Below are 14176 nucleotides of genomic sequence, written 5' to 3'. Positions count from 1 at the left end.
TAATAAAGAAAAAAAAGCCCTTTCCCAAGCTGTTACTATTTTACTGCTCACCAGCAATTACATTTTTAGTTGAACTTTTAGAATACAATTTTGGGCAGCTAACCATCACCCAAACCAAACCCATTTCCCGTTAAAGAATCTGTGATCATCCTTGGTTTTCAACTGCTGCAAAACATTATCTCTCAGATCATTTACTCAGACACTGAACACGTCTACAGTCTGGACCAGGTTCTGCTTATACTGAAACTAAGCTGCTAGACTATTTTCTAGACTTCTTGTTTACAGCTAGAAAAAGTACATACATTATCATAAAACTGAAATAATTAGGACTTAAAGAATCACATCAGGAACTGAAAAAAGATAACCCCATTTTGATAATTAAGTACTATCACAGAAGTCCCATGACAATACTTACCATAAGCTTTTCTCAGGTTATAAAACCATGAGCTGAATGTGAGCACACAGATCTGGAAAGAAAATGTCTGCAGGGCTGAATGAGCTTAACGCAGCAGATGTACAAATTTCAGAATGCTTCACTGAAATGGAGACAACTTACGCATCCCTGTAGACTCAGTGGTATGCGTGATTTTTTGTTGGTCATACAAATCCAAAATGATTAATTCAATATAACGAAAGGGGTAAGCATCAGTAGAACATCTGCTATAAGATGTTATCCATCCAGATAACCCAAATGTCAAAAAAATTCCTTATTTGTGGATAAAGGTCCTGGCAAATGAATCTTATAATAGCTACCAAATAATCTGCTCTGATAATCAAACATCACACCTAATTAATATAAGACTCCTGTTCAAACACAGATGAATAAAGAATCTCTGTATTTTGGCTTGCAAATCCAATTCCTCTACCACTTCTTCATTACCAAGTTCAGGATTACGGCTGTGTTACAGACCTTGCTGTTGACAGAAGCTTCAAAATGCAAAACCTGGCAAATAGAGATTATAAAAGTCAGCTGCTACTAGAACCATTCACGGTGGTTTGAGGAAGGAATTCTCAAAGGGATTTAAAAGAGTTAAAATCATATTTATTGGAAACTTTTAAAAATTATTCAGTTCACTTTCTTTGTATGTTCCAAACTCTCAGGCTTGTCCTTCAAACACGCAAATGAGAAGCTTCTCACGTTTCATTCTGTACAAGCCAATTATATATCAGATGTTTATCTGTCTTTTTTTTTTAAACAACTTTTAAGTCAAAGAGACAAAAGCATCCTAAGACCCCACAGGAAAGTTACTAGGAAGGAGAAAAATCAGACTTCACTGACACAGATCTCAGCACTGCTGAATGCATTTCATATTTTTGAGAAGCTGATTATCTACATTGATTGTAAGTGTACCTACCTCCTAGACAAAACCAAGATGTGCAATGCTCACTGGCATCAGCTGAGAAGAAAGGAAAAGTCTTGTATTATTATCTGTGGGGTAGCAGAAAACAGAAAGGCCATGTCTTTCTTTAATTTCTTATTTCCATGCTCTTAAAAATCAGAAATTGCAGACAATGTCCCGCTCTAATTTAACCTGTATAAATTTTATGTTAGCTAGTAAAGGTTGGGAATTGTAACTACTCCAACCCAACTTTTCATCCATAGTAATACAGAAAATGGACTAATATGTACAAAGGATAATCCCTTCCTCTGCTAAAACCAGCCCTAAGCATTGTGCCGGTCCAGAAGGAAAAATGACAATTACACAGTCAGCATTCAGTCCCAGTGCAACTCACGACATTTTTAAATAAAGACACATAGAGATTTTAAAAGTTTGCTTTTATTATTGTAGTGTGACTGCATTATTATCTAAATAAACTTTCCAATCACTCTTACACTCTATTTTCATCCTAAAGGTTTCGATATGGAATGCTACACAGTATTTTGCAACCTTCACACTTAAAAGTATGTAAAAACATTCAGTATTAAAAGGCCTTTGCAATGTTTCTTTTAAATACATTAGATTTATAAATCCAAGTGTATATGAAAGACTCTCTTCCAGAGACCCACTGACAAACAATTCTACATGATCTGTCAAAGAACAAGTTTGCACATGCTTACATTAACTCTGTAGTAACCTTTTGTCCACGAGTACTGCTACCAAAAACAACAGTAGGAATTGAGGAGTGTTGTACTAGTCGATGTGAGACAGAATTTAGCTCAATGTTAATGACAGTTAATTTTGCTCAACTCTGTTGCTCACCAGTTAAAGCTTAGTATACTTATTGTATACTCATTGTATACTTATTGTATACTCATTGTATACTTATTTTCCCAAGCTAAAGCAACAATATAAGCGTTGTTCATAATACACTGAACAGGAAATATTTTATAGTGTATGTAAGATGTGGTGAGAAATAGGATACATTGGAGTTAAAAAATTTAGTTTTCTATTTAGAGCAACGAAACTCACATTTTCAATTTGTATTTAAAAACATCATTATTGAAAAGCCTAACCTTTCAAATTTTATCTGAATTGCTACTTTAGATTTGAATTAAAAGGTTTACGGAGTTAAGGAGATGTCCTGAAGCTGGTGGTCTTCTAGGAAGGAGTGTAGAATACGTATCCACAAATACTTGAACATAAGGAGAATCCAATATGCTATTACTTTAAATAGACAAGCCATGAATTACGTTCAAATGAGACACCTTTTACATGATATGATTCTTTTCATTACTGAGTACTGAACTTCCATAGCTCCAACAACTTGGTAAAAAGAACAGGTTTTTTTAGCCAAGACTAATTCTCACATACTGTAATTTGCGAGGGCAATTTAACATCAGCATCCACTCAGCTGTAAAATTTCTCAGTCAATCAGTAATAAATAGAAAAGATATATCCGACATAAGAAACACTAATGAAAACAAGTACTTAAATACTGAAATACTGGCACAAAAATGAGAAAAGATTTTATTGGTGACATCCTTAAGTGACCATAAGATGTGTTAGCATAAAAAGTATCTAAATAAAACCCCACATTTTGCTTTTGCAAAAAGCTTTACACAATGCTTTTTTCTGCCCATTGTTAATCACACATTCAAACAACAAACAAAACTGTGAAGACAGCATTAGCAGCCTCCTGAATATTCTGCAAAAGCCCACCTTGCTGCTTTTGAGGTAGGATCTTCTCCCATCCTTTGATCCCATGAACCAGTCAACACAAAGCAGAATTTATTCCCTAAGGTGTGCAGGAAGTGCACACTTAATAATAACATGGAATATAACAATACCTTAATTGAAAAAAAAGGACGTTTCATGGATTTTTGGAATGTTAGGAGACGTTCATAAGTAAACCTGTTAAAGATTCCATTCCAGACAGTTATGAAAATGACAATACAGTGAACTGATTTAAAATAACAGTAATTTCAAACAGAAAAATTGGATTGAGAAAGTAAGATGTTCCAGGAAAGAACTGTGTTTTGTGATCTGTATTTATTCTTTAAATATATCTTTATAGTACAGATTGAATCATTTATACACATAAATACAACAGTAGTGAAGAACTACAAAGATCAGATTTTTAGAGGTGAATGGAGTAGACTTAACACAGGTATAGAACTCTCAGCACATTTTAAAATATGATTTCTGCCACAGTTGAAAAAGTTGAAAATGTTCTTGTATAATTTTATCATAGATATCTTTCCCATCTTGTGAAAGTGAAGACAATTTTAACGTAAAAATAAACATAGAACAGTTCTTAATCTTGCCTCCATACACATTTAACAATATTTGCTCAAATCGCATATATCAGCTATTACAGTGATTCAAGAGAAAAATGTATTTTCACACAGCAGAACCTCAGTCTGATAGACAACCTAAATTTCCTCATAAAGTTCTCACTCTTGCATCACTTGCTCTTTAGGCTGTTTGAGCTCCATCAGTAACTCTTTACCAGTTTCTCCTGCTTTTGAGGCAAAGAGAACAGCTCCCTGTTTAAAACCCAGGATCTTTAAACTTCTGGCATAATCTGCATATATAGCATGGATCAATTTATGTAAATGAAGCATTAAGGAAAACACAAATGAGTAGTAAAATGAAAAAACTCAGAATCTTTTTTTCTGTCTCCTCACTCCTTAGGTCTCCCAAGCTGAAAATGCTGAATATTGCTGCCAGTTGTGCTTATCCAGTATTTTTCAGCACAAATAAACACAAAAAAGTTGCTTTAAATTCTACTGTTGAATGCATATTAGCATTTATCAGGCAATATGCAGAGTGCTATAAACTAAAACAGATACATTTCAGATACACGTAAGTACCTACCATAATACCATGTCATAACTTGCAAAAGAAATTAAGAAATTCTAATGAACATATCTTGCAGTATGACCTTAATTAGAACTGGAGTTATCTACATGACTCATTAGTAGGCTTTCGTTATTTACAAGCTGACATCAGTGATGACTCCATAAAACACAATCAGGTATTATTTACCTATGCATTATTATTTATTGCATATAATACAGAAGTTAGAGCAACTGTTCAGTTTCCAGAACACCAGATGAGATTTGCAGACTGTACTGAGCAATACTTTAGATACCTCTTAAAATACTGCATTTTCAGCTCATCTGATCTCGACCTTTAATTTTCTTTGTTTTCGCTGTCTCAAAACCGACCCCTTCATAAAGGACTTCAATCACTAAAACAGTGTGTTGGTGTATACAGGGGTTCAATGCAGGATTCTTTTTTCCTGAGACAGTGTTTAAAAGGTAACTGAACCACTGCTTTCACTACACAGTCTTCAGTAATAATTTCCAAGTTCTGCAAAGAACATTTTATCATCTGTTCTTTTCTCTCCTATGTTTATTTTTTCAGTTTGAGTTTGTTTTCTAGTTCTACTGGCCTCACAGAGCATTGGGAGGAGGTACCATTATGGATTTACGCAAATGACTCATTCTCATTTGTTTCCTCATACTTCGTTCAAACTACACAACCTGGAAAATAAAAATAGGAACTCCTATTACTGTACAGACTAGTTCATCTAACACAGGCTCACACGTACTCACTGTGTATGAGTACACAGATGCAAAAACAGGATTTCAGAAAAAGGATATTTGTATCATCATTAACTTCAAATGCCCCATAATTCAGACAAGCTTCAATAAATAAAGCTGCTCTATCGAAGTATCTCATACTGTTAAATGGAAAAAAAAAAAAAAAAAAAAAAAAAAAAAAAAAAAGAGAATAATGAGTTATTATGGAAAACAGAAAACTATTCTAGGACGTTGCATCAAAACGCTTGCACTCAGGCTTTCTAAAATTTTGTACCTAGGTCTGGAGTGGCAAATCTCTTCTGCACTGAGGGCTCAACAAGGCTTCTGAACATCACCAAGGTTAAACAGTATCACCATGGCACATATTCACACTCTTACATCACACACTGCTCTCAGTTTCCAATGTTGCTCTAACTTGCTCTCTGCACCTTCGTAGGCCTTGAGCTTTCACTGTATCACAACAGCACTGAGTGCTTTCCTCATAGCAGTTGAATGCTGCTACCCTGCTCTCAGGCAGTATGTAGGAACAGGTCATACTGTTCGCACACAGTGCCTCATGCTTCTCTTGCACCTGTTAGTCTTGCACTGCCCTCTCCCCAAGCTTCTTACATCCCCCCTTCTTCCTTGAACTCAAGGCATTGAAATTTGATGCAAAATTTTTGAAAGATCAAGGTTTAACTTACTCAGAAATAATCATAGCTACTATAAATTGTTACTGCTTGGTCAATGCGTGCTAGGAATCTTAAACCCTGCAGAAAATTGAAGTGCCAGTATATTTCCTGAAATTGCAAGAAAAACATCAGTTCCAGCGCACAGAAATGATGCGCTGCTGAGGTTAAAATTAATCAAAGAAAAACATGCTAAAATAGAAGCAAATTTCAAAAAAATCTAACTGCAGACCTCCTCCCTCCCCATGACTTCTGAGTCACAAATTCTTAAATAACAATTTTGGACAAGACAAAATATTGATTGTGCTGTTTCAGCTTTACCTGTGCAACATCTCTGCAACTTTTGTAAAGCATCCAAGTGACAAGAGGACAAGAATGGCTTTGGACTTCTGGTTGACTTGTGGAGAGCAAAGGTGATCTACCCAACGCTTTAACACATCAGCACACTCCTCGGAGTTCAAACGAACCTTTAAGAGATGGGAAAGCCAGTTATGACCTCTCAATTGCTAACTAAAGAGAGCATTCTACTTCTGCTTCATATTTTTTTCAGTGAGAAACTTCAGGCAGAAGTAAAAGCATCTGAAATTACCCATTTTATTATAATAAGTACACTAATCTTGTGAATGAATACAATATAAAGAAAAAATATATAGATACAGAAAAACTCCACTTGTGTCACTCCACATTTACATGGGATTAACATTATTTTTACCACAAGGCTTTACTAAAATCTCAAGTATCAAGAAGTTAGAAATCTCTATCCTTTTCTGAAAACTTAAGGACAAAACATCTTTATTTTTCTTAAGAGTGTGATTCATCCATTTAGAAGATCTGAGTATGACTTTTTCCATACTTTCTGCAGGAAACAAGAGAAACTTTACTTGGAGACAATGAACAATCATGCCTACTGACTTTTGTCCATTATAATATGGAGAATTAATGCTGTGTCTAAGTACTTTTAATGTAATAATGTCTGTGTACCAAAATGGAAGTTGGTGCAAATTTATGTGGTTGGTGCTAACTTTAAAATCAGCACACAAGCTACATGGAGCTCAGCACAGTCATTTAATCGCCTAATTACTTACCCACTTCCATGAGTGTTTTTTTGTAGTTTATTATGAACTCTGCACTGCTGCAGCTATATGCAACTTCACAGATCACTGCTCAAAAATTAGAAAATTGAGTATTCTAACATTTTTAGGCCCCAATCCTGTCATTTGGATGACCAGCGCAGAACTTTGTAGTCAAAAGGCTGAAGAGGAAGAGACTGGCTTGTTATAGCTTAACACATGGAAAGAACTGATGATGACATTTCAAACTAATGTTTCAGTTCTTTAACTTTGGAGAACTTTAGCACCCTCATCAGCCTTCATTACCTACCATAGACTAGAGTAGTTCATTTATGTTAGCAAACTGAAAATTGAGAAATTATCTACCTTTGCAAGCCATGCTGCACGATTCCATTCGCCATAAGTTTGCAAGTAGCGACAGGCATCAGCAGCCTTATCAATCAGACACAGTAACTGTACACCCTCTGGAAAATAAAAAGCACACTATATAATAAGTTAAGGGAAAAAGAGTTGCTGTATAAGTGTGAGCAGATCATTCATCCCCAGAAAAAAGCGCTCTCTTATATCCTTCTTAGCATATGAAGATGTTGAAAAACCCTAATTTCTACCACCTGGTTCTCCATATAACCTGGGTGTCAGTTATCCTATCTTTTTCCTGGGCTCCAGAACTTAGAAGGATCTCACAAAGCTCTCATTTATCTTTGTCCTAAATACAAATAACAAGTTCACTGGACTTCTCATCATAAAGGGATAATGATCTTTCTAAGCCAAATAAGCAGATTTCATAAATAATAATTTATTTTAATTTAGTGTTGTCCATAGTGTGATTATTAACAATGAAGTGTCCACAGAGTGGAAAGTACTTTTTCCAGGCAAGTACAGACATTTGTACTTTCTCAGCATGTCTTGAGTATTGATTATTTCAGTCAATCATCATATTGTGAACATCTCTTGCGTTAAGCAAAATTAACCTGTTCTGAACTGGAAAGGAAACTAAGTCTGTATTTCAACTTCAATAGTAAGAAACCATTTCTTTAATTAGGAAAGTGCAAAATACGTAGCTTTATGTGCTAGGCTTCTTTTAGCACAAACAATTGCTAAGAGAATTACTCCAGAAATACATTTTCTAATTAAAATGAATCAAAATAACTTGAGCTTCATAACTGAGTTACTGATAATTTTTGTGTTAACTACTGTAGTTAATGCACACTACATCACAGGCCACATATAAGATCTGTTACAATTTTATGCTCTCCCATCTCCATCAGCAGCCTTAATAAGATCAGAATTACTAGCTTATAAGCAAATGTAAAATTAAAGTCACTTTTTACCTGCAAGCTTTCCATTGGCTATCATGTTGGTTGCTACCAGTTTAATGGTACTTTGAGATGGACCGGATGAGGTGACAGTTGTGACCAAGCAAGCTTTGAGTGAATCGCAGTAATAATGTGCATTCTCTGAACTTGTTTCTAACAATAGTTGTACTGCTCTGTCAGTCTGGCAAGCAAAAACAAAAAAAATACAAATTTGACCATAACATATTCACTTTTAAACAAAAGTCTTTATGTTCTTACCTTTTTTAAGACATGGAACAATTAAGAATGAAAATTATTCTAAAACAGACTACAAAAATATCTACTAGCATAGTAATAATTAAGGTTCTATTTTAGTGAAATATCCTTAGTAAGGATAGCATTTAAACATCCATCATAAATAAAACATTTCATCACAGCCTAAAATTTGTAGAAGCCACCAAAGAAAAGTTTAATTCAGAACATTTATTTTCTTGTATACACAATCTTTTGCAGAGTTATAAAAAAAAGAGAAGCATTTAAAATAACCAAAGAAGAAATAAAATTGTAACGATACAGAAACTAGCCAGGATCTCAAGGACTCATTAAATACCTGATATTTTAAAACAAAGGTAGAATTCATCCATTTAAAAGGTTAGGTACAGCTCAGCACCTAACCAGTGGTGCTCATACACTGGCTGCAGACACCTGTCTCTGAATCGAATGAATTATTACAGGCATGTCATCTATGCCTGTTATTAAAATGAGATCCCTAACTTTTAGAGAGGTCAGTTTGGTGAGGTCAGTCAAGCTGATGGCTCAGGTAATTACAGAAATAATGAAAAACCACATTAAATACATATTAAAAGACAGTGATTCAATAAACTGGTACTTTAAAATTCTATGAACTGGCATTTTAAACAGACTGTCTACAGACTAAATATTTCTGGCATCTTTTACTGGTAACATTTGTTGACGTGCACAGTGGCATAGAAATTATTTAAGTTTGAGCTAGTAACACCAACGCTATTTTTGGAAATGGATGCAGCACAACTGCAGTAGTAGAGAAGAGCTCATGATATATACTGTACAAATGCAATAATATTCTTAACAGGGTGTCAGTGAGCAGCTCTGTACAGTGTTTCCCTGCTCAGTACAGATATGCCAAAAGCTTAGACATGTCCTTTGTTACCTAAAATGAGAGTACTAAGTGCAGACTGAGTTATCCCAAAGATGTTGGTTTTAAGTTATTTCTGGGAAACTCAAAATGTAATTTTTCTTTTCCAGTCACCATATGCAAAGAAATATTTTATAGCGTTCCCAGAAAAATTATACATTCTGAAGCAGATAATACAAAACATTACCATATCACTGAGTCTGCAGTGTAATTAAGACAGCAAAAACTATCCCCTGGGTGAATAGAAGTATGAAGCCACACCTATTAGTCAGACAAACCTTTAATTGAATAGGATGAAATGGACAAGGAAGAAGAACAAAAAATTAAATATTACCCACAAACCTGGCCCAAAAGAAGCAGCTGATCAGCACATTTCCTGGTATGATCATACGTTGATCTCTTCACCTCCTGGAGATTTACCCTTTCAAGTTGGAATTTCTGCATGAAGAAGGAAAATATTGTAAACATAAGACTACCAGAAGAAATAAAAATAAGCATTTAAAAAATGGAAGTATTTTGAGAGTTCCAAAAATCTCCCTATTTTTAAATTATAGGGAGTAATTTAATCCAGAGTTGTATGTTACTAGTAAAAGGGAAATATGTATGGTGAAAAGCTCTAAGGTTATAAGAAGGTTACAATGATGACTTTTTAATGCTCTGATCACACTCTTACTAAATTTATTTTTGAACTCTTGGAAATACCTGGAAGTAATTATTTTCACACAGTATGTCATAGCATATATCCAATGGATTAATCAACTGTTCTTGAAGGATAGCTGCGTCAGTTGGTTTTGCAGGCTTTTGCTGGGATAAGCTGTGCAAATAGTGGGCAGCAATAGTCCAGAAATGTAGTTCAGATTCATCCCCATACAGTCTGAGAAAATACAAATGAGAATGTGAAACACATTTGTATTTTTGTTACGTCATATAAAAATAATACACATTTAAAATATCCTTTTACAAAGACCATGCATTATTGTAGGCACCGCAAGTACTTTGCATTATCAATGGGACAAACTACAAGAAAAGATTAAGAAAATGACATTCAGCAAGCTAGATAAGTAAGAGGTTGGCCAGAAGACTGTTACAGTAGCAATTAAACTCAGTGACGGTTCAGCATATAAATATGTGGAAATTGCTATTTTATTATTATTTTACACTTAATCACTAATATCCTCTTTCAACTACAAGTTACTAAGTTTGAAAAACATGTCTTGAATATATACAGACTAAAATTAGCTACAGTTTAGGTAGAAGAACAATACAGAACACATATTTGAAATAAAAAACAGGCCTCCCCCTGTTTGCACATAACCTATTGTGTGTTGTGAAGTTCTGAATTACACTTTGATGCATTGTACAACTAAATGCAACATAGTTAGCAGAACGGCATTTATGTAAGTACCACCAAAATTGAAGGAAGTTCTCTAAATCAGCAAGCAAATTAAACTAAGCCTTCCATTCTCAGTCCTGAAAACACTCTAATACGTGGGTAACAAAGTACTTTCAGAATTGCACTCAGTTAAATGAGAATTAGTTGAGTATTTAATATTCAGCACATTCATATGCATTAGTAGGATCAACATTTTATTAGGAAAAGTTTATATTGTTATCTGAATCTCTACTACCTCGCAACTAGGAGACATCTTTGCAACAGAGTAAAATCTGGATCAAGCAAAAGTTTCTTTATATCACTGCAAAAAGAGAAAGACATAAATAATATAAATGCTGTGCAAGTTTGGTTGGTTGGTTGGTTTTGAACACAAATAGGATATATCACCTACAAATTGAAAAAAAATCAAAACAAGAAATACACAATTTCTTTTCTGAACTGAAAAAAATGCATCTATCAAAACAATTACAACAGGAAGAACACATAATTTGAAATATTGATCTTAAGGAACAAGTTACTCTACCAGTTTAAATAGAAATAGCGAGTCTGTCAGGAACCCCTTATTCTTGTAATAAAGGGAACAACCACAAGGGTGTATATGAAGCTATAAATTAGTCTGCAGAGATTCTACAAATTACAAGATTAAATTAATTACAAATAATTTTGCAACTGTGTAGTGACAGAGCATAAGAGATCCACATGCATAAATTTACATTTTCTACATATGTTTCAGACTGGATAAAAATACACTAGTATCTTTTCCATCCTACTAAGTGAAAGGACAAAAGGAAAAGGGAAAAACTTCTGTTTACTAGCTTCAAGTATTATTTTCATTGTTTTTAAATGGAATGTAAAAATCTGTTTCCTGTGTAAGCAGAGCAACGTGCATGAACATTACTCCAGAAGTATACAGTAAATAAAAGATTTTTAGAATTATCTTTTTCATCAGAGCTTAAATATATTAGCAAACACTGGAGTGTTTCAGTAGTAGTGTCCAACACTGAGAAGTACTGCCTAAAAAATTACGAATGCTCACTGGCTCATTTCAAATTATATACTAAACTAACCCTAATCAGTATCTTTAAAACTCTTGTTGTTAGTCACAACTATGATAAGTCCATGTTAAAAATTCAATACTGACTTCCATCATACTTTATATATTCAGCACAGTAAATTTTGACTGTTGAGTCAATATTTAACAAACAGTTTGCCTCTTTTAAAAAAACCTGTATTTTTGAGATTGTACTATGGTTTATTTCTAGTTATAAAAAATAGAAATAAAAATTTTAAATCTTCAATAAAATGGATAAAGCACCACCTTTAGGATGTACACAAAAAAATTAACAGTTTAAAATAAAACCTGTCATTACTCAAGTTTATATTTAGCAAAGCAGAAAGCATTCTTTCTTCATTAAGTTGTGAATTGCCACAAACATCTGGGGGTTCTTTTTGCCTTCTCTGAATTTACTAGCTTACTCCAATACCAATAGGAAAATTCTTACTTGGACAATGAATTCAACTGCTCTTGAAGAAGGTTTTTAATATTTTCATTCTCTGGATAATCACTGGATAAAAAAAAGAAAAAGTTTCCTATATTACCAAAATGACAGAATTATCTTAAATGTATTACTGGTAGTAGAAAAACATAAGAATGCATACTGAAAAAGTCTTTCATATTCTTATGGTAAGCCATTCATGCAAGATTCTTTGTCTAGTTGCTAATTTGAAAATAGTAATGAAAGATTGTTTTTGCTTTCTCTCAACCTCAGAGTCCGTGGCACCAGTCTTTCTTTTCCCACTTTTCTTTTACTCATTAACCTTGAAATTAATGAAAATTACAATGCCTAGCCCATTATTACATGACCACCAACAGTACACAGACACAATAAAGGATACTTCACACTGTCATGGGAGCACCCTTCTGTATGGCTCACTAAAAGTAAAGATAAGCCTGTCAGACTATCAGTTAGAGTATCACTTTCAATTATACTTTAGGAACCAACTCTGACTATGCTTACATTAACTTCTTGAACAAAGAGAACACACAGTTGTCCTCTGAAGTAATACAACCTGTAAATATAACCTGTAAATAACATCAAAATATTGCCAGTATTTTAAAGCAGACGGCAGTTTTCAATAGCCAAGAGCTAGTCAAAGTCAAAAGAAACAAAATACTTGAGCTTAAAGCCTTTTCTATTTAGTACTTGTAGTAATAAATAGTGAAGTTATTATCTTTTTGACTGTCCCCCAAAGAGTGAGGAAACTTATAGGCCTAACAGTTATTTGCACAGGAAGACTAATAAAAGATGTAGAATTTTAAGAGAGATGAATATTTTACATATAAATATATATTTCTCCTTACATGTTTATAATATCTAAAGAGTATTTCTCATTCCACGGCTGATGCAACAAGAATGCTTTTAGAGCTAATGAAGCCCTTGGAACAAGCAGATAGGGACACCATGCAGGTTCTGAAATAAAAGGAAAAGATTCATTGTTGAGTGGCTAATGTGAAATAACACTGTGTTCAGTAACTGTAAAATGTACCACCTTGTTTGCAAGCACCAGAAGAAAATCATAAATCACAGGTTTTTCATATACACAGCATGGGTTACTAGATATAAAAGCTTATCTTTACACTCAAGCAAAAACATTTCATAGAAGATACAGGGTTATCAACCATGCTCAAATGAGAATTTTAGGATGTTTCATATTGGATTTAGCCACAGATTCCTGGAATAACATCATACTGGCATTAAGTAGAGCTGTATATGATTATTATTGCTACTACAAGGACATGCTGGAAAATATGTACAGCTATAACAAAATGTATCACAATGTATGTTTTAGTTTTATGTTGCAATCATAGTTTCTATACTATAATACAAGGATTAATACCCATCATCCCAAAAGGATGTTGTGAAGTTTAGTACATGTCTATATTAGCAAAGAAGTAAGATTAAAATTATAGTACTATCTGTTGTCATACAAATCTAAAAGTCAGTAAGTCTGTATTCAGTACAAGGTTTGGATGATATGCAGTAAATGCTACCCCCATGACTTAGGAGTAAAACAAGTACCAACCAGCTACATTATTAAATATTCAGCAATTCCCTGTACTTCATATGCACTGAATGATGTAGGAATCTTGTAAATGTGATTTTGTAATTAAAGGATTATCACAGTGTAGAGGCAGACAGGCAACCTTAACCCTGGTGCATCCTAATTTCAGTGTACTTGGTTTTAGAACATTAATTTTTATAGCTTAATATTACAGAACATTCATTTCATAGTAAAAATAGCTGTGATAAATTATGTTTCCTCAAACACCCCACACCACAGCTCCCCATATCACAATTATTACCTGTGTCTTTGTCAGAATCCACGTTTTAAGGAAATCATATGAGTAAAGGCAGGATTGACCAAAAAGACCAAACCAAAAGCAGTTATTTGGAACACCAGTAATTGAAATTAGAAAAATGTAGCCTAGTTAACTATTTTAATAGTTAAATATTTAAATTCCCTTCTTAAACGTATAGCAAAAAAAAAAAAGCCAAACCACTAATACTAATAATTTTAGAGTTCA

At 33.8% G+C, this 14176-nt stretch overlaps 1 protein-coding gene across 1 annotated transcript in view; it reads right to left on the bottom strand.

Moving 5' to 3' along the window:
* Positions 1-2009: 2009 nt before the first annotated feature.
* Positions 2010-14176, bottom strand: part of WDR11 (WD repeat domain 11) — a 46480-nt gene continuing 34313 nt past the window's right edge. Inside the window, exons 20-30 of the mRNA XM_009635951.2 lie at positions 12953-13061; positions 12093-12155; positions 10826-10891; positions 9900-10071; positions 9540-9635; positions 8060-8225; positions 7095-7192; positions 5980-6125; positions 5051-5130; positions 2254-3993; positions 2010-2219 (exon numbers count right to left, since the gene is read on the bottom strand). Coding sequence (XP_009634246.1) covers positions 3836-3993; positions 5051-5130; positions 5980-6125; positions 7095-7192; positions 8060-8225; positions 9540-9635; positions 9900-10071; positions 10826-10891; positions 12093-12155; positions 12953-13061 — 1154 coding nt within the window. The 3' untranslated portion in view covers positions 2010-2219; positions 2254-3835. The remainder of the gene's footprint in view (positions 2220-2253; positions 3994-5050; positions 5131-5979; positions 6126-7094; positions 7193-8059; positions 8226-9539; positions 9636-9899; positions 10072-10825; positions 10892-12092; positions 12156-12952; positions 13062-14176) is intronic.

This window comes from Egretta garzetta, unplaced genomic scaffold, assembly GCF_000687185.1.
Source record: "Egretta garzetta isolate BGI_Z169 unplaced genomic scaffold, ASM68718v1 scaffold393, whole genome shotgun sequence".
Taxonomy (NCBI): Eukaryota; Metazoa; Chordata; class Aves; order Pelecaniformes; family Ardeidae; genus Egretta; species Egretta garzetta.
The sequence above is the reverse complement of the archived record's forward strand: the minus strand, read 5'-3'. Positions and strand labels throughout refer to the sequence as shown.